At 50.4% G+C, this 20,926-nt stretch overlaps 1 protein-coding gene and 1 long non-coding RNA gene across 2 annotated transcripts; both read left to right on the top strand.

Moving 5' to 3' along the window:
• Positions 1–1,732: 1,732 nt before the first annotated feature.
• Positions 1,733–18,686, top strand: LOC138842887 (uncharacterized). The gene is made up of 3 exons (XR_011377852.1): positions 1,733–1,850; positions 7,417–7,500; positions 18,244–18,686. It is a non-coding gene; the product is annotated as an uncharacterized lncRNA (long non-coding RNA).
• Positions 18,687–18,741: 55 nt separating this feature from the next.
• On the top strand, positions 18,742–20,554 carry HTR1D (5-hydroxytryptamine receptor 1D). Its single transcript, XM_030875347.2, has one exon. The coding sequence runs from the start codon at positions 19,146–19,148 to the stop codon at positions 20,439–20,441; it is 1,296 nt and encodes a 431-aa protein (XP_030731207.1). The 5' UTR covers positions 18,742–19,145; the 3' UTR covers positions 20,442–20,554.
• The last annotated feature ends 372 nt before the right edge of the window (positions 20,555–20,926 follow it).

The raw sequence follows: 20,926 nt of genomic DNA on the forward strand, positions 1-20,926 counted from the left end.
ATGAAGCTTCAACTTGGGGCAGCAGCAGCAGTACCTATTTTGGGCAATGCCTACATTTGGCATTGGTCAACCTTCCTACTTCGTTTTTGGGAGAAGAGCCCAGGGCCTGAGTAGAGGGGAGAAGGCCGAGGTGTGGCTGCCGATAACGCCTGTCTATTTGCCAGTGGTTTATTTGCCTGGGATTTGCGCTAAGACAAAAAGAACTTTTGCATTATTGATGATCATTGATCAGAGCCTTCCAAAAAAGAGAGAGATTGAGAGAGAGAGATGAAGGTTCCAGGCCAGTCATCAAATGGTAAACCAGGAGGGTGAGGAGTGGAGAAAAGAGGGGAGGTCCAGGTGGGTAGAGAACTCATGGAGCAGAAGGACACAGAAAGACACTGGAAAGAAAGTCTGGAGAAGCTGCTGAGTTTGGGGTGTACCAGATGTCAAACAGCTGTGTGGGCTGGAAATAAACCAGCAGCAGGGGCTGCTTCTGGCCTCTCCCTACACCCAGTTAAGGAGACTTCACGACAAGAGCTGTTGCCAGGGACAGAGGGTCACTTCATAATGACAGAAGAGTCAGTTCATGAAGATGATATAACAATCCTAGCAGCGGATGCACCTAATAACAAGGCTTGGAAATACATGAAGAACAAGGAGACAAAAAGCCCATAAAGGGACAGAAGGCCCGCTCCCCCTGAGGGCATGAAACTTGGCCATGCCCAGCCCTGAGCCTCTTCCTGAACCTTTCTCTTCCGTCTGTCGTTCCTCTTTGTGCTCAAGTCTTCTCTCTTCTCTCAACCCTGGTTCTTAGAACCAGGAAGATTCTTCTCCACACCCCCATCACCTGCTGTAACCTGGGGGCTGGGTCCCCTGCTCAGAATCCGCTGTTCGAATGAGCGAGGCAGCTGCCCCTCCCCCCACCTCCGACCTCAACTCCTGCTAATCACTGCCCTTGCCTCGCTGCCCTCACTTGGTGCGTGGTTTCCCCGTATTTCTGCAGGGCTCACTCCCTCACTTCTCGTCTTTGCTCAGATGCCACTTTCGCGGGAAGGCCTCCCCTGACCTCCCTGTTCAAAGCCTGCACCTCACTATCTCCTTTCCCGGCTTCATTTTCCTCCACCCTATTTACCTCTATAAACACTTCGTATGTTCTACTTACTACATTCATGTAAGCTCCATCGGGTCCACATCCGTTTTGTTCACTGTTATGTCCCCAGTGCTTAGAACATGCCTGACCCACAGATCAATATTTGTTAAATGAAGGGAAAAAAACCTAACTAGGGCTAAGCACAGGGGACAGGGACAGATGGGGGAGGCTAGGCTTTCAGCAAGGGTCTCTGGGCAGGGCCCACCTCTCACCACCCCCTACTCCGGACACAGCCCGTCCTCTCTCCTGCAGGTGGGGACCGGGGAGCACCGAGCTGCGGACTTCCTCACCTCCCTTCCTCAGCGTCTACCCACCCCTGGGCCTGGGGCTGCGGCGACGGCGGAGGCGGGGGTTCGGAGCTCCCGGCCGCCCCGCCGGGACAGGAAGGGGCCGAGCCTCCCTCCTGGCGGGCGGAGGGCAGAGTAGGGAGGGAGCCTCGCGGGTGTGGGGAGGAGCTGGGGGAGGGGAGCGAGGAGGAGCGGCGGGCGCGTGAAGGGGAGAGGGGAGCCGGAGCCGCAGGGCGCAGGGAGGTGGGGCTCGAGACGGCGCGGGCCAGGAAAGAGCCCCCGGGGCGGCGGGGGGGGGGGGGCGACGCCCGGAGCTGGGCTGGGGGTCACGGCGGAGATGAGGCAGTCGCCGGCGGGGAGACGAGGCGCTGCGCGAGGAAGAGGACCCGGGAGGGTGAGCCCGCGGTCCGCACCTGCGTGTCCGGGAGGGGGTAAGCGCTCGGAGTCCGGTGCCTCCCGGTGTGGGGCGGGGCGGGGTGGCGCCGGGGCCCCGGCTGCTCGTCGTGCGGCCGTCCCGGTGGAGTTGGGAGGGGAGGCAGCGCCCTCGTCGGCGCCCCGCTGGCCCGGGCGTCCCGTCTCTCGGCGCCTTCGGACGGGAGGGGCACTCGCCGTAAGGGGGTCCCGGAGGACCTGTCCAGCCGGAGGGGAGCGTCGGGGGGCGCGGCCCGGAGCCCCAGGAGCCCCAGGATGGAGGGTGGACCGAGTCAGCACCCGGGGTCGGTTGCGGGATCCCTGGCGCGCGTTCTGGGAGATCTGGCTGGGCGGGAGGCGCCCCTCGGGCGGGGGGCTGCGACGCTCCCTCGTGGCCCCTGGCGGCCGAGGGCAGCCGGGCGCCGCCCCCTGCCGGCCAGGTCCGAGCGCCGCAGGGTCGCCCCTTTCTGGAGCGGAGTTGGAGGAGCGTCTAGTGTGGAGCCTCGGCTTCCAGACCCGGAGCCCGGCGGCCCTGACTTGCTTTGTGACCTTGGACGGGTCACTGCGTCTCTTCGAGCCTCAGTTTGCACATCTATCAAATGGAGAGGATAATTCTCCCACCCTGCAGGATCTGTGGTAAAAAAATGAGATGCCTTATGAATGCCTTTTTATAAACTGTAGAGTTCTGTATAAATCCCAGTTAATTACATAATGTCAGAAATGGAAGGGCACTAAGAAATCTGAATTATTGCAGATGCAGAGAGTGGGGAATAAATCTTGCCCAAGGTCAAACTGCTTGTAAAAGAATATAAGACTGAAGCCCCTTGCCTCACTAGCTCTGGTGAGGTTCAAGGGTTAAGAGCAGGGGCTCTCAGTCAGACTGGCTGCATTAGCAAACAGGGCTTGGCTGTTTACTAGCTGTGTGAGCTTGGGAAAGCCCTTAACCTCTTCTGAGCCTTGGTTTCCTCCCATGTGAAATAGGGATTAGAATGGTCACCTCACAGGGTTGCTGTGCAAATCAGATAGGGTCATTGCTCAGCACAGCACCTGGCACTGGTGGCCATCACGGCTCTGGTTGGTAGGAGCAACCTCTCACTCTCTTCCTTGGGGTCAGCTTCCAGGGTTTTCTAATCGGCCGCACCTCGTGGGTCTTTGCTGTCTTCTGGGTGGCGCAGCCACGGCCAGGGTCTAAGCTTTCCTCACAAGGACATCAAGGGACTCTTAACCAACAGTAGCCAGCAAAACCATTTGGGCAGCTGGGCCTTCTACAGCCTTTGGTCTGTCCAGCTGGTGGAGAGAAGTGGGTGGCCTTTGTCATGGAGGCATCAGGAAGCCAGGAACTAGAGGATGGCATGGGAGGGAGGGGGCTGGCTACCTGGACATGACTGGCAGGCCCTAGGGCCTCTTCCCCTCCTAATGGTGCCTAGGACAGGCCCAGAAATACAGAGATGCTTCCTCAGTTGGTCAGTTACCTGATGGATAAATAATGAGGGTGGATACCCTGGGTCATCCCTTCCCTCCTAGACCACAGGTAGATGATTGTTCTTTTTGGCAAGAGTGATATGAATGTGAGCAGAAATACAGATTCTCAAAGCTGGGAATTCCCAGGACCTGAGAGGTCCCTCTCTTTGCACAGACGGCTTCCACCCGAGGCCCACAGAGGGGCAGGGGCGTGCCAAGGTCATCAGTGTCCTCCAGGAAGCTGAATTCAGCAAACACTGTTCAGTCTTTGACTTTCTCTGCTGATCGCTCCTTCCCCTCGAAATACTGTCTTCTCCTGGCTCCTGTGACTTAACACTGTCGTATTTTTCTTCTTGGTCTCTGTTGTTTTTCCAGATTCAGCCTCCTTTCTACAGCCATTAACCGCTGTGCTCTCCCAGGCCCTCCTGTCTCGTAGAAGATGCTCTCCCTGGGTGATCTCATCCACCCCATTGGCTCTAGTTACCCGCTCTGTGCACATGGCTCATAAATGCATGTTTGTTGTCAGCCAGGCACTGTTCTAGGCCCTGGGGTTATAGTGATGAGCTGACAGAAGGTGCATGGGTGGGGAGGGGCAGGGGAAACAAGCAATAAACAAACAGGCAGGAAATATCAGATATGGTAAAGTGCTAAAATGAGCATGAAGCAGGGTGCTGTAGTAAAGGATGAGATACTTTATGTTGTCTGGTCAAAGCTTTGCCAAGGAGGTGATATTTAAGGAGAGGGCTGGTAAAAGATGAGGTCAGAGAGGTACCTGGAGGGGGCAGTGGGTGAATCATGTAGGGACTTGCAGGCCATGGTGAGGATTTTGGATTATATTCTGAGATGGGAGCCATTGGATAGTTTTAAACAGAAGAGAGGGAATGCTGTTATTTCTCCTCGGCTCATTTGAGCCTTACATGAAGAGTTACTCTATATTGATTGTGAGCCTATTGTGCTCTGGTCACTGGAGTGGGGAGGAAATAGGTAGGTCTTCAAGGAGCTTCCAGGCACAGGCATAAGAGGCACAAACAAACCTGGAGTCAGGAGAGGGTTCAGAGGATGGAGATTTTGCATCCAGTTGACCAAGGAAGGCTTCCTGGAGGAAGCAGCTTTGAGAAGGGCCTCAGAGAGCAGATTATAATAGATATGTGGGAAGGGGAATGGGAAACATTGTTCTTCCAGGCAGAGGAACAGCCTGAACCAAGACACAGATGCCCCAAATGTGTGTAGAGAAGTCAGGGGAAAGGAGACAGAACCCGTGGGGGGAGTGAGAGTCCGGCTAGGTAGCTAGGGAGTCCGGGCTCTCCAGAGCAAGGCCCATTTATTTGCTGTGTGACCTTGAGCCAATTGCGTTACATTTCTGAGCCTCAGCTTCCTCATTCCTAAAAGGGAAATAAATGTTTAAATGCTGGGGGAGAGAAGGAAGGAGGGAGGATTCCAAGTGTTGGGGATGGGTGAGTAAGACCAGGATAATGCCTACAAAGGAAGCAAAGCTGGGGTAGGGTGGAAGATAGTGGCTCAGCTGAGTTTGGGTTCCCTATGAGACATCCAGGAGGGATGAACAAAGGACATTTGTGGCCAGAGGCACAAAGCACGGGGTTGGGGAGCAAAGGTAAAATTGTCAGTGTGCTTCTTTCATTCATTCTTTGAGTAAATCACTGCAGAACCACTATAAGTATTGAGCCCCAAACATACAGCTGTGAACAAAAGCGGACTCTGCTCCAGGAAGTTGCCATCTTGTGGGGAGAGAGACCCACAAGCACTGGATGCAGGATGATGAGAACTGTACAGTATGAACAATGTCATGAGGTACCGGCTGGCACAGAGGAGAGAGGCCAACCTCACTTCGGTGGAAGGAGTAGACACGTTTCCGCAAAGAGAAGACAGTTGAATTTGATCCCGAGGGTGATATCAGAGTTGGATGGGTGAATGAGGCAGAGGGTACCCCACACAGGTCCCTGGGCTTCGTGACACACATGTCCCCCTCCCTTCCGGAACTCAAGTCCAACAGGGAGACAGGCAGTCAGCAAGTGAGCCCAGTCTAGGGCAGTCCAGTGTGATGTGTAATAAGGACACCAGTGGGACAGGGAGGAGGGATGATCAATTCCATCCCTAGGGTCCAGAGGAACCTCCAGAGAGGGTGGAGGAGACAAGAGGAGGGGCATTCCAGGAAGCGGGAATAGCCCGTGCAAAGGCTCAGAGGAGTGAGAGAAGCACAGGAGGAGGTCTCAGCCAAACTGGAGGTGGGGTCTCTTGCTGAGCGCAGGTCAACAGGAGGATGAGAGGAGAGGCCTGGCCTGTGCAATCTCTGTACAGGTGAGCAACAGGAAATGAAGAAAAAGGATTTGGGGTGCATGGCAGGGAAGGTTTTCCCAAGCTGTAGTCCCGTGGAATAGGTGTCACTGGCCCCAGGTCCTCTTCACTTGCTAATTCTATTTGTCCTCCAGTGCTCAGCTTCAAAGCCACTTTCACCTGGGGATCTTAGGGCTGCCGCAGCTTACATGTCCCCCCTACTTTCCCGTGGTTCCCTGCATGCACCACTGTCATCCTCTGTGGTCCCAGGTCCCAGGAGGTTTCCCCAGGGCCATGGTGTCTCCCTAAGAGCAGGGTCCACATCTGTGTTGCTCTTGGCAACATGTGATAGGCCTTTTTTTTTTTTTTTTGCTGCGCAGCGCAGCTTGTGGGATCTTACTTCCCCAATCAGGGATTGATGAACCCATGCCTCCTGCAATGGAAGCGCGGAGTCCTAACCACTGGACAACCAGGGAATTCCTGTGAAAGGCTTTAAGTAATTCGCTATTGAACGGATGAGGAAACAGGCTCAGACAGGTTGAGTAACTTGCCCAAGGTCGCAGAGCTAATAAATGGCAGAGCTGGGAAACAAGTTCAGTCTACCTAACTCCAAAGCACTATCTGACTCCAAAGCTTATGTTCTAATCACGGCTGTATTATGCCTCCCAGCAGGGAAAGCAGGTGATGAATCCCGTAAACACCAACAAATTCAGTGTTTAATTTCTAGGAAATGAATTCCTGTTGTTAGTACCCTGCGCATCCAGTCTGGAGAAGACAGCCTCTCCTCTGTCCTGAAAACAGTTTCACTCCATCGGCTCAAGTGCTTTCTGGGGACCCAGATGTGTAGCATCTGGCAGGGAGGGGCAGGTTGAGCTCCAGGACCAGGGGGTGCAGCCCTTAAAGTTTCTTGCAGAGTGTGGTCTGTCCTGCCACTCTGCTCCCAGGATTGCTCCCCTAGGATGGAAACTCAGATGGGAGGCGGGGAGAGAATTTGAAAATACCAAAAGCGTATGGTGTGAAATGGGCATGAGAGCGTCTGGATACTCCTGTCCTGGATGCTGCTGCAAACAGGAGACAGTGGATGGAAAGGAGCATGGATGGGAGTCTGAAGACTTGGTCTCTGCCTGTAATTCACGGTGTGACCTTGGGCAAGTGTCTTACCCTTTCTCTCCCTATCGGCACCATCAGGGAGTTGGAGTGGATGATGCCTAAGAGTCCTTCCTGCTGTGACACTCTGAGATCCTTCTTGAATCCCAGGGCTGACATTACTATCACCCCTCACACAACTCAGTGTGGTCAGTGGAGCAGCAGATCACCTGGGAGCCTCTCTGAAATGCAGACTCTCAGGTCCTGCTCCAGACCCCCAGAATCAGAATCTGCATTTTATACATTTATTTATTTTTATTTTATTTTATTTATTTTTGGCTGCGTTGGGTCTTTGTTGCTGCGCGCTGGCCTTCTCTAGTTGCGGCGAGCGGGGGCTACCCTTTGTTGCACTGCGCGGGTTTCTCATTGCAGTGGCTTCTCTTGTTGTGGAGCACGGGCTCTAGGCGCGCGGGCTTCAGTAGTTGTGGCACGCGGGCTTCTGTAGTTGTGGATCGCGGGCTCCAGAGCGCAGGCTCAGTAGTTGTGGCACACGGGCTTAGTTGCTCCGCGGCATGTGGGATCTTCCCGGGCCAGGGCTTAAACCCATGTCCCCTGCAGGCGGATTCTTAACCACTGCGCCACCGAGGAAAGCCCAGAGTCTGCATTTTAAATAAGATCTTCGGTAATGCATGTGCACATTCTTAACCACCTTCCCACCTTTCTCTTTGGGCCATGCTGGAAAAACAGGCAGAAGATTGCGTGCTGAGTGCGGGCTGAAGGTGTCTGTGCACCCTCCCATCACTGGACCTGGCAGAGAGAGACCCCATTCAGGTGAGAGTGATGGAGCCCAGCTCATAACAGGGACCCAGCAGAGATTTTTTGAATGTGAGCCGGCACATATGGTTAAATATTTGTGAATGCATAAGGGAGTGGAACTGACTTGACTCGGCACCTTTTATGAGTGATGGAGCTTGGAATTGAGCAAGCCAGTTTCCAATTCTAGATCTATAGTGCCCTAGCTTTGGGGCCTTAGGCAAGCCAATTCTCTGAGCTTCAGATCCCTTCCCTGGGAAATTACTATAATAGCACCAACTTCAGAGGGTTGTGGTCGGACTTAAATGAGTTGACATAGGGGAAGTGCTTAGAACAATGCCTGGGACTTCCCTGGTGGTCCAGTGGTTAAGACTCCGCGCTCCCAATGCAGGGTGCCCAGGTTAGATCCCTGATCAGGGAACTAGATCCTGCATGCCACAACTAAGAGCTCGCATGCCACAACTAAAAAGATCCCATACACTGCAACTAATACCCGGCACAGACAAATAAATAAATAAATATTAAAAAAAAAAAAATCCTGCCTGGCACATAGTAAGCTCTTAATAATGTTGGTCATTAATTTACTACTACTGCTATTCCAGCCCTTGCCCACACAGCACCGGGTACTGTCCCAACCCCTTCCTGGGATTGCACTGTTTCATGAAAACAGAGTCCCAAAATGACCCCTAGGGGGCGATATCACCCCTGTTGTAAAGACCGGTTCTAGAGCGGTGCTATCCAATAGGAATACAATTCAGGCCACAAACGTAATTTTAGATCTAGGAAATTTAGAGGTAGCCACGTTTTAAAAAAGTGAAATTAATTTCAATTATATATTTTACTTACTCAATATATCCAAGGTATTATCATGTAACTGATATAAAAATTATTAATGAGATATTTTACGTTCTTGTTTGAACTAAGTCTTTGAAACCCAGGCTGTTTTACACTTAAAGCAGCACATGTCAGTGGCCACATTTCAAGCTCTCAATGCCCGCATGTGGCCAATAGTGACTGTTCTAGAGTTTCTCAGCGCTGGCTCTGAATCCCGGCTGTGCTACGTATTGCCTATGTGGCCTTGGGCTAGTCATTTCACCTCTGTGGATCTCAGTTTCTTCATCTGTAAAGTGGGGAAAACAACTCTGCCCCAAGGTGTAGTCTTAGGGGCAGATGGTGAGAGTTTAAAACTTCTTTGCCCTCTTTCTCACAAGCATGGGAGAATTCAGTGAGAGCCTTTGTACAATGCATTTAGTCATTCAAGGTGGTCCCTTCCCTGTTGAAGGCTGGTAATTGACCCAGCGCAAGGCTGAAAGTAGGAAGGGGTTGGAGTTTCATGTCTCCCTAACTGTTACAAAGGCTTTGGAAACAAGCTTTACCTGTCTTTGACTTTTTAAAGATAATAAGCTTGCCGGTGATGAAGATAACCAGAGATCATCCAGACCAGTGGCTTCCAAACCTGGCTACACCCTAGAAACATGTGGGGAGCTTTGAACAATTACAGTGTCTGGGCTCTACCCCTCAGGGGTTGAAGCCTGGACATCTGTTTGTTTGTTTGTTTGTTTAACAGCATTTGTATTTTTTTAAAGTTCCCCCAGGTGATTCTGATGCACAGCAAGAGACTCTCTGATCTGGTCCAACCCTCTCATTTTCAAGATAGAGAAACTGAGGCCCAGATGAAGAACTGTCTTTTGTAAGGTCACAGAGAATTAGTAGCAGAACCAAGCTAAAGCCCAGGGCTCCCATCTCTCAGTCCATTTCTCAGGGCCCATTTCTCACCAGTTCATGGAGCCTTTTATAAACACTTATTGACCTCTTGCTCTGGGCCAGCTGTCAGGGCTATAGGAGCTAAATAAGATATGGTCCCTGCACTCAATGTCCAGTGATGGAGACAGTGCTGTGCGGCTGTGGGCATCCAGAAGAGGGGTATCTAACCCTGAGGAAGCTGTCCTGGGGAAAGCTTAGATAAGGTTTCATGGGGAGATGCCAGAGCTTAGTCCTGAAGGGTGACTTAATTTCCAGACAGAGACAAAGGTGTAGAGCAGGAAACAGCACTGGGACATGGGAATGGCAGCAGGATGCTGGCAGAAAAACAAGCAGATCTGTGCTGCTACAGTGTGAAGGTCACAGCCAGCTAGGTTCAGAGGTGATGCTGGAAATGTAATTAAAGACCAGTTCATGAAGGGTCTCTTAAACCAAGCCATGGAGCTGAGACTTAATCCCGGGTGCAGTGGGAGCCACTGTAGGGTTTTAAGGGAGTGACATGGTCAGACTTTTAGTTAAAAGGAGGATTCCGGGTGTGATGTGGTAACAGAATGGAAAGGAGTTGAGGCAGGGAGACCATTTAAGCCGAGAAAATTTTGGCCTGAAACAAGACAGTGGCAACAGGGATAGAGAAGAAGGAAAAGAGCCAAGGCAGAGTTAGCTTTCGGCAGTGGAACTGATAGAGTTTAGTAATTCAGTGAAAGAGGGGACTGTATCAGTCAGCTATGGCTGTGTAACAAGCCACCCTCAAACTCAGTGGATTAAAACAATAACATTTATTACTACAACTCATGCATCTGGAGATTGACTGACTTAATCTGAAATGGGCTGGGCATTTCTGCTATTTTAGCTGGGCTCACACATGCATCTACCCATCAGCTGAGGAGCTCTGTTCTCTGTGGGGATTTGCTGGGGCCTTTAGTGTGAGCAGCTCTGCTCCACATGTTTGTCTCCTCCTCTTGGGACCGGTGGCTAGCCCACACACGTTCTTCTCACGGAGATGGCAGAGTGCAAGGGGAAACATGCACAGCGTCTTGACTAGATTTGGAATCGGTTCACTGTCACCTCTGCCTCACTCTGTTGGCCATAGCAAGTCCATGCTGAGCCCAGAATCCAGGAGCAAGGAAATATACACCTCGTCTTGACAGGGTAAGATGGAGGCAGCATGGGGTAGTGGAAGCATTGAGCTGAGCTAGGAGAAAGGTGGAACTTTGTGATCTTGGGCAAGACACCCACCTCTCTAGGCCTTAGCAATCTCAGCTGATTAGATTGGATTATATCATTTTTTAAAATTAATTATTATTTATTTATTTTTACTTTTTGGCTGTGTTGGGTCTTCGTTGCTGCACGCGGGCTTTCTGTAGCTGCAGCAAGAGGGGGCTACTCTTCCCTGCGGTGCGCGGGCTTCTCATTTCGGTGGCTTCTCTGGTTGTGGAGCACAGGCTCTAGGCGTGTGGGCTTCAGTAGTTGTGGCGCACAGGCTCAGTAGTTGTGGTGCACAGGCTCAGTTGCTCCGCGGCACGTGGGATCTTCCTAGACCAGGGATCGAACCCATGTCCCCTGCATTGGCAGGCGGATTCTTAACCACTGCACCACCAGGGAAGTTCCTGTTATGAACAATTCTTGCACATGCCTTTTGGTGAACAGCTGTACATGTTTTTACTGGGTGTATAACTGGGAGTAGAAGTTCTGGGTCAGAGGTTTGGCTACTTGTTTGTTTGTTTTTTTTAGCCATGAGGCATGTGTGATCCTAGTTCCCTGACCAGAGATCGAACCCGTGCCCCCTGCACTGGAAGCATGGAGTCCCAACCACTGGACTGCCAGGGAAGTCCCTTGGCTACTTTTTATTTTTTGACATTTTCCAGATTTTATAATTGGAGAAACTGAGGTGAAAGGTTGACTTGCTCAAGAAACTGATTAAATTTCAAAACTTGCATTCATTTACAGATAGAGAGACTGACTGATTGATAGAAACACACATTAAAACTTCTCAGTCTTCCTCTCTTTATTTCACTCGCATGACACCCCCGGGAGATAGACTTGATACCCTGATTTTACAGAGAAGACTCAGACTGTGGGAGGTCCCATGAGATAGAGAGAATGAGATGAAATAACAGCTGTGGATGTACTTTGTGGAAATCATTCTCAGATTTGTGGAGGATTTGCCCGTCCAGGGCGCACTCATCCGTACCACACAGCTTCCAGAGAAAGAACAGGCATGAATTCCTCTGTGGGGGATTGATTCTACTGCAACAAATCTTTATCACAGGGCTTCCCTGGTGGCGCAGTGGTTGAGAGTCCGCCTGCTGATGCAGGGGACACGGGTTCGTGCCCCGGTCCGGGAAGATCCCACATGCCGCGGAGCGGCTGGGCCCGTGAGCCGTGGCTGCTGGGCCTGCCTGCTCGTCTGGAGCCTGTGCTCCGCAACGGGAGAGGCCACAACAGTGAGAGGCCCTCGTACCGCAAACAAACAAACAAACAAAATCTATCACAGCCTTGTTTTTTTTTTCCTTCCTCCAAAAGGGTGGGACTGGCTTCTGAGAATACACTAAGCCCATACATCCTGTTTGTTTCTGGCAAGGTTTTACGACTCGCTTAGTTAAAGATCCTTCCAAAAGGGGAGGTGACTGATCTTCCTGCAGTCTGGAGGAAGCCTTAGTTAAGAGTGATAAAAAGGGCACCTGTGGTATGGCAGCCACTGTGCCTTCCTGGAATCTACATAGCAGTTCTGGGAAAAAGGTGCTGGGACCCCATTTACAGATGGGAAGAAAAGCGCAGGAGGTGAAATGACTTGCCTCCATCCCACAGTAGGGATTGTTTGGTGGGAAGGAACTGAAAATCCTCTGTCTGATTTCTTTCTCAGGGCCTGGTGTGTCCATTTGAACTGACTCAACTAGGAAAAGTGCAAGTTGCTACAAATGAAGTTTCCTGGGTCTAGGGGCTTCTCATGGACATATAAGGATAAGGAGTATCACTGGGCTTGGAAGGCTCCTTCCTCCTCTCCTAGGGCAGGTGGTTCCCCTCTCTCTCTGCTCCTTTCTCTGCTCCGTTCTCCCGCCTCTCTCTGCAGACCTGTTTTTGTTTTGCTTTGTGTTTTTGGTTTGTTTACTTACGGCTTTTCTGCTCCCCGCCACCACTTGCCCTGGCTTTGGTCATGGCTGTGACCCGACTCTCGCCCCAGCATCCTTAGCTTTCAAGTTGCTTCCCCTCCATCATCTATCCACCCAGCTGCTTACAACCTCCAATCTAAATTCCCCAGAGAGAATCTGCTGGCTTGTTTTGACTCACATGTCCACCCTGGTCCAGTCAGCTGTGGTCAGAGGTGGTCTGTGGACCAAGTAGGGATTGGGACCCAGGTCTGTCTGCCTGCTTTTTCTCCTCCATCCCTCTGCAGAGATGCTGGAGCTGGAGGATGCATGGTATGGCTAGAATCTGTGTGATCTGGATTCCAGGGAAGATGCTGCTGGGCTCTGGAGAGGCTGAGGAGGGTCCTTGATGCTGCTGTGAGGGCTCTCAGAAGTGTGGTGGGCAGGGGAGAAGCTCCCTGGTATGGCTGGTAGTTCTGACAATGACAGACATCACTCACTAAAACGGACAGTGATGCCTTGTTTCTAGTGAGGGAAGAGACCTTGTTGCCTGGAGACCTGAACATGGTTGGATACGTCCTAGAGAAACCAGAGAAGTCATCATTTACTATGTTGGGCATTTGGGTCCATGTTCTTACCAGTTCTCCCCAAACTCCGGTGAGGTATGAAGTATCACCTCCATCACTGAGTGACTTGCCCAATGGCCACAGTGAGGAAGAGGAGAAACGGGGATTGGAGTCTGAGCCTGCCTGACCTAAAATGTATGCTTTTAGCCACTCCCTCCAGCTCTGTTACCATGGTTACATTTGTTCAGGATGCTACAGTTACAGCACATCACATACATGATCTTACTGGAACTACTAAACACCCCTTTGGGGCAGCACAGCCATGCTAATGTTCCCATTTTACCAATGAAGAAACTGAGGGTCAAAGAGAAATCATGTCTTGCCCATGATTACCCTGCTGGTCAGTGGCAGAGATGGGATCAGAACCCAGATCTTTGGAACCAGGATGTATGGATAGGTATTAATGTATCAGAATCAATGTATCAGTGCTGGTAGTGGGGTTCTCTTTTTTTATAATGTACAAAGTTAAGAAGAATTACAGATATATCCTTCCCTACAAAAGAGTGTATATAAATATATATAAAAAACATACTTACAGATTAAAGACTAACAATAAACCTCCATGTACTCACCTCCACCTTAAAAACCAGAACATCACTGATACCTTTAAAACCCTTCCACGATGATTACATCCCCTCTTCTTTTCCCCTCTAGTGGTAACCACTATCCTGAATTTTATTTTATTATTATTATTTTTAATTATTTTATTTATTTTTGGCTTCGTTGGGTCTTCTTTGCTGCACAGAGGCTTTCTCTAGTTGCAGCAAGTGGGGGCTACTCTTTGTTGCAGTGCGCAGGCTTCTCATCGCGGTGGCTTTTCTTGTTGCAGAGCACGGACTCTAGGCACGCGGGCTTCAGTGGTTGCAGCGCACAGGCTCAGTAGTTGTGGCACACGGGCTTAGTTGCTCCGCGGCATGTGAGATCTTCCCGGACCAGGGATTAAACATTTGTCCCTTGCATTGGCAGTCAGATTCTTAACCGCTGTGCCGCCAGGGAAGTCCCTTTATTTTTTATTTATTTACTTATTTTTGGCCGCACCACGCGGCTTGCGGGATCTTAGTTCCCCAACCAGGGATCAAACTTGGGCCCCCTGCAGCGAAAGACCTGAGTCTTAACCACTGGACCACCAAGAAATTCCCCTGAATTTTTTTTTTTTTTTTTTTTTTGCCGTACGTGGGCCTCTCACTGTTGCGGCCTCTCCCGTTGCGGAGCACAGGCTCCGGACGCGCAGGCTCAGCGGCCATGGCTCACGGGCCCAGCCGCTCCGCGGCATGTGGGATCCTCCCGGACCGGGGCACAAACCCGCGTCCCCTGCATCGGCAGCGGACTCTCAACCACTGCGCCACCAGGGAAGCCCTTCCCCTGAATTTTATATTTAACATTTCCTTGCTTTTCCTTATGGCTTTGCCACATATGTTAATATCCTTAAACAGTTTGTTTCTTCTGGCATGTTTTTGACGTTGGCACTGTTATGTTTGTGAGAATCATCCATTTTGATGCGTGTGCTTCGGTTTACTCAGTCTTGCTTCTCTGTAGCACCCGTCATAGGAATATGCCACATTCTGCCATTCTGCTGCTGATGGACGATTGGGTGGTTTCCAGTGGTTTGCTGTTACAGTCAGTACCACCTTAACTATTCTCGTTCCTCTCTGCTGGGGAACACATCAAAGAGTTTCTCTGTCTTATATACCTGGGAGTGAAATTACTGGGTTGTGAGGTAGTCATTACATTTTTAGATTTACGGCATAAGGCCAAATTGTTTGCTAACAAAGCTCCTCTAATTTATACTCTGCTAGTGGGAGGTGACAATTCCTGTTGGGCCACATCTTTACCAAACTGACATGACGTGATCAGATTCAAATTTTTTACCTATCTGCTGGATGGACATAGTATCTCACTGTTGTTTGAATGTGTATTTTTTATCTTATTATGTGAAATGTGATGGGAAAGAGCTGGTTGACTCTAGAGCTGTAGTCTGTATCTCCAAATGTAGCTGGATTGTGGGAAATTCCCCCAGATTTGTTCCAGCTCCAAATGTAGCTGGATTGCGGGAAATTCCCCCAGATTTGTTCCAGTTGGAGAAAGATGGCAGTCAGGAGATAGCCCCAGAATCGTGTGAATTCCTGCAGAGCTCCAGCCCAGCATTCCTGCCCGAGGCAATCCACCCCGTCCTTCTTCCCAAGATGTCACCCACCAGCCTCTCAGGCCTTTCTGAGCCCACGCCTTTCACTGGAATGAGGTCATTGGAATCCCTGGAACCCAAGGAGTGACCGCCAGGGTTTGTGGGGCAAGCACACCAGCCTTCCTTGAGAAATGGCGGCACCTCGCTCACCCAGACCGTCTGGAGGGAAGAAAATTCCAAGCAGTCCAGCCCGACTTCACATTTTCCCTGTGAACGGAAGTGGGAGGAAATAGGCCTTTGGGGAGGAGCACGAGGCAAGGAGAGGGCTGGGGTGGCAGGAGGGAATCACTGTTTTCACTTACCACCGTGAGATCCCAAACCAGCTTCTCTCCTAGAAGCAAACATGCCTTAAGGCTTTGCTTCCTGAACTGAGGCAGTGTGGAGAAGCGTGGAAATTTCAGAGCTGGCCCTGGACCCGGTTTTTCCACTTGCACGTGGACGACCTTGGGCAGGTGACTTCACCTTTCTGAGCACTGATTGGTTTATTTGTAGGTTAGGGGTCCTTGGTGGAGTTGGCCCCAGGGCTAACTCAGTGCCTGGAACATACCAAGAGCCCCATGAAAGATAGTATGATAATATTCCTCAAACTTTGGGAATGTTTTAGAGCAGGTGGCTTAAGATGGGTTTTCTTAAACTGAAACTGTTTCCCCTCCTCGAGGCAGATATTTTTTAAAGATGAAGCATGATTTTGGGAAGTGGGAGGGAAACTACCACATTGCACATTTAGCTTCTTAATGTTTTAAATCAGTCAATCAATAGGCATAGACTGAACCTTCCCAACAAAGCCCTGAGCCAAGCAGAATGAAGGAAGTAGGATGATAATGATTCTTGACACTTCTCAGCCTTTTAGTGGGTTTCAAAGGCCGACCTTGCCCAGAGCAATGAAAGCTCCACGGCAGCCCTGGGTGCCATATGGGGTGGCTTCTGTTTCGGGAAGAAATCTGAGACCTAAGGACTTGCCCAAAGTCATACAGGAAGGCTGGGGTAGAATAAGGATTAGAGCCCAGATTGCCCCAGTCCAAGCCAAACCCTCCCCTGTGCCCTGCTGCCTCCCATGCCCAGCGCCAGCCACCGCCTGAGCACTGTCCCCTGCCCACCTCTGCTCTCTGCACTCCAGCCTCTGGGCCTTTACTCTTGCCTTTCCAGCCACCAGGAATGCCATCCCTCCCGACCTTGACTACTGAAACCCTTCTCCTTAATGTAGGCAGCCAGTAGAACAATACACAGGCCTTAAGAATGATATTGTGCGGACTTCCCTGCTGGCACAGTGGTTAAGAATCCGCGCGCCAGGGCTTCCCTGGTGGCGCAGTGGTTGGGAGTCCGCCTGCCGATGCAGGGAACATGGGTTCGTGCCCCGGTCCGGGAGGCTCCCGCATGCCACGGAGCGGCTGGGCCCGTGAGCCATGGCCGCTGAGCCTGCGCGTCCAGAGCCTGTGCTCTGCAACGGGAGAGGCCACAGCAGTGAGAGGACCGCGTACCGCAAAAAAAAAAAGAATCCGCCCGCCAATGCAGGGGACACGGGTTCGATCCCTGGTCCGGGAAGATCCCACCTGCCATAGAGCAACTAAGCCCACGCACCACAAATACTGAGCCTGTGCGCCACAACTCCTGAAGCCCGCGTGCCTAGAGCCCTTGCTCCACAACAAGAGAAGCCACCGCAATGAGAAGCCCGCGCACCCCAATGGAGAGTAGCCCCCGCTCACTGCAACTAGAGAAAGCCCACGTGCAGCAACGAAGACCCAATGCAACCAAAAATAAATAAATAAAAATGAATAAAATTATTTAAAAAAGGAAAAACAGGGGACTTCCCTGGTGGTCCAGTGGTTAAGATTCCGTGCTCCCAATGCAGGGTCATGGATTCGATCCCTGGTTGGGGAACTAAGATCCCGCATGCCCCACAGCGTGGCCTAAAAAATAATAATAATGAATAAATAAATAAATAAATAAACATACAAACTATGAAACAAATTCATACATAATAATTATGATCACATTTTTTTTAAGTACATGTGTATATATATATATTCTGTCTTGCCAGCTCCATCTCAGGGTCTTTGAAGCTACATGTCTGCTTCCCTTGCTGGGCTGTGAATGCTTTTAGGGCAAGACCTGTTTGCTAAGCTGACCTGGAAGAGATAAAATGAATCATAGGGATTCCTGGTGGAGTTGTAGGATTCCACGCAAGGCAGGGGGAGACACAGTGGGGGCTGTGGACAAGGCTAAGGGGTCTTGGCATTCTTCTTGCCAACCCCATATACCCAGGGGCTGCCTGCCAGGCCCCATGGACTTCAGACCCCAGGACTTGCCTCTGTCCTAAATGCTGAAACCCAGATTCAAGTCCCGAGACACAGAGGAGAAAAGAAAATGATTCTTTAAGATTTTTTTTGTGACTAAATTTCCAGTTTTCATTTGGAAAGCCAAATGTATTTTCTGGATTTGAACTTTCACCATGAAAAATGCTCTGGGGTTTTTATTTTGGCAGTTCATTTCTTTGCTTAACAAAAAGGTGGTTTGGTTTGGTTTGGTTTTGAGTCATGCATGCTCACTCTAGGAAATTTGGAAAATTCATATGAATAGAAGAAAGTTCACTGCCCCCCTCCCCAATTTGTAGAGAAATAAACTGTAACAATTTGGTATCTTTCCAAGTGGCCTCTGTGTGTGTATGTGTGTGTGTGTAGAGTTATTTTGTTTAGTTTCCATTGTTGCTGAATAAATAGGATGATTTCTGATTCACAATTTACAGAACTGGTTTCATGTCCTTGTAACAAGCCTGTGATGCTTCCAGCAGCTGTGACACTTTGCCCCCTCTGGGGATTGGGGGGTGGGCACGTCGCGCTCCCCTGGATTCTCCTCACACTTGTGAGAGTGCCAGTTACGCTGCACCGCTGCCAACACTAAACAGTATCCTTTTAATCTTAGAGTTAATCTCAAGTGTCTAAATTGTCCTTCTAGAGCCCAACTCTACTTTTTTTTTCCTTAACCCCCAGAACTTCTGAACACGTGCCCTCCTCGATGAACCCACAGTGATCTCTTTGTTTTGCCTTCTCCCAGCTCATGCATTCTTCAAGTCTTGGTAACCGGAATGTTTTGTCTGTTTGGGCTCCAGACGTTCAGTGGGACAGGAACCAAAGTTAAGTACCTCATGACACGTCCAGACGAACCTGAGAAAATTGTGAGCTGTTGACTGCACTGCCTCTCTGAATCAGCTGGTACTTCTTTTTGTCTCTAGTTTTAAAAGCTCCCCAGAGGGGACTTGCCTGGTGACACAGTGGTTAAGAATCTGCCTGCCAATGCAGAAGACACGGGTTCGATCCCTGGTCCGGGAAGATCCCACATGCAGCGGAGCAACTAAGCCCGTGCGCCACAACTACTGAGGCTGTGCTCTAGAGCCCGTGCTCCACAAGAGAAGCCACAGCAATGAGAAGCCCGCCCACCGCAACAAAGAGTAGCCCCCTCTCGTGCAACTAGAGAAAGCCCAGGTGCAGCAACGAAGACCCAAACACAGCCCAAAATAAATAAATTAATAAATTAAAAAAAAAAAAAAAAAAAGCTCCCCAGAGGCGACCTGAAAGCCAGAATCTTCTCAGCATAGGATGGAGGAAATTATTCTGAAGTTCTCATTAAACACATTTATCTCTCAAGCTTTGGAAGGAGCCAAAATGCCAAAGGCAAGAATTCCAGAGCACTGCCTACACTGTTTTGATATCCTGATAAATGTCTAACAAATCTAGCATGTGTCCTCTAGGCCTGACCAGTTGCTGGGCAAAGTTCCAGAACAGTGAGACATCTTGGGATTCATCTGGTTTAGGAAAGACCTTTAACTACTAGGTGGTAGTCACCTCAATGTTCTCTAAATAGTCAGGTTTTGAGGTCTTTTCACTGGGGTCTGTTCTGATGGCTGCCTCCCACCAGCGTGAAACAGAAGGATGACCTTATTCTGTGAGCAGAACAACTGTGAAGGAAGTAGCTGCATGTGTGAAAGTCTGTGGGAAGAGAGAGCCACCTACAATGTCCCCACCAAACCAGTCAGTGGAAGGCCTTCTGCAGGGAGCTCCCAACAGATCCCTGAATGCCACAGAAACCCCAGGGGCTTGGGATGCAGGGACCCTCCAAGCCCTCAAGATTTCTCTTGCTGTGGTCCTTTCCATCACCACACTGGCCACAGTCCTTTCCAACGCCTTTGTGCTTACCACCATCTTCCTGACCAGGAAGCTCCACACCCCAGCCAACTATCTCATTGGCTCCCTGGCCGTGACTGACCTCTTAGTTTCCATCTTGGTCATGCCCATCAGCATCGCATATACCACCACCCACACCTGGAGCTTTGGCCAACTCCTGTGTGACATCTGGCTGTCTTCTGACATCACGTGCTGCACAGCCTCCATCCTGCATCTCTGTGTCATTGCTCTGGACAGGTACTGGGCCATCACTGATGCTTTGGAGTATAGTAAACGCCGGACAGCAGGCCGTGCGGTCGCCATGATTGCCATCGTCTGGGCCATCTCCATCTGCATCTCCATCCCACCGCTCTTTTGGCGGCAGGCCAAAGCTCAGGAAGAGATGTCGGACTGCCTGGTGAACACTTCTCAGATCTCCTACACCATCTATTCCACCTGTGGGGCCTTCTACTTCCCATCTGTGTTGCTCATCATCCTTTATGGCCGGATCTACACAGCCGCCCTGAACCGCATCCTGAATCCGCCATCCCTCTACGGGAAGTGCTTTACCACAGCCCGTCTCATCACAGGCTCTGCGGGGTCCTCGCTCTGCTCGCTCAATCCCAGCCTTCACGAGGGGCACTCTCATTCCGCAGGCTCCCCTCTCTTTTTTAACCATGTGAAGATCAAGCTTGCGGATAGTGTCCTGGAGCGCCAGAGGATTTCTGCTGCCCGAGAGAGGAAAGCCACTAAAACCCTGGGGATCATTCTGGGCGCCTTTATCATCTGCTGGCTGCCCTTCTTTGTTGCATCTCTGGTCCTGCCCATCTGCCGGGACTCCTGCTGGATCCACCCAGCTCTTTCTGACTTTTTCACCTGGCTAGGCTATCTAAACTCCCTCATCAATCCAATAATCTATACTGTGTTTAACAAAGACTTTCAGCAAGCATTTCAGAAAGTCGTCCATTTCGGGAAAGCCTCAGTCTTGTTTGGTGGCAACTCTTGTTATCTTTTATGTCCTGTAACCCAACTGGAATTGTCTTTTTTATTTTTCCTGAGAGTTGGGTTAGTCCTGATATCTTGGGTTTTGGTTCAATCAATAGAATTGTTCAGCATTCTTCTTTGCTGCTGTTTTCTTGACCTCTGAGCCACCCAAAGCTGGGCAGCTGTGTAAAATGGAACAAGACCTCACTTAGTATATTTTCACAGTTCATCCATGTTGGGAAGAATGTGACCACAGGTTTCCCCATTGATGCAATTCAGGCAGAAAGCTGCCTGACTCTGTAGGAAGACCCCAGGCTCAAAGCGGGAGGCTTTCTGGTCTACGTAAGTTTTGTATGGAGCTTAAAAGAGGGTAGATGAGATTAATGACCTGAGTTGAAAGAGAATTTGGAGTCAGGTGGATGGGTTTCCATTCCATATGGCACCTTAATTGGAAATTAACACTCAAGTATCAATATTTCTTCCGCTGAGTCCTTCTTAGATTGAATCTTCCTTAGTTGTTCATGGGGAGAGATTCAGCATTGGAGGTGCCAGTGATACAGAGTGACAGAGAGAGATTCAGAAGCCAGGGGCAGGGGAGTGGGATGGCTGGAACCAGATAACTACCCTGTGCCTATCCTTCCCCAGTTT

This window comes from Globicephala melas, chromosome 1 (assembly GCF_963455315.2).
Source record: "Globicephala melas chromosome 1, mGloMel1.2, whole genome shotgun sequence".
Lineage (NCBI taxonomy): Eukaryota > Metazoa > Chordata > Mammalia > Artiodactyla > Delphinidae > Globicephala > Globicephala melas.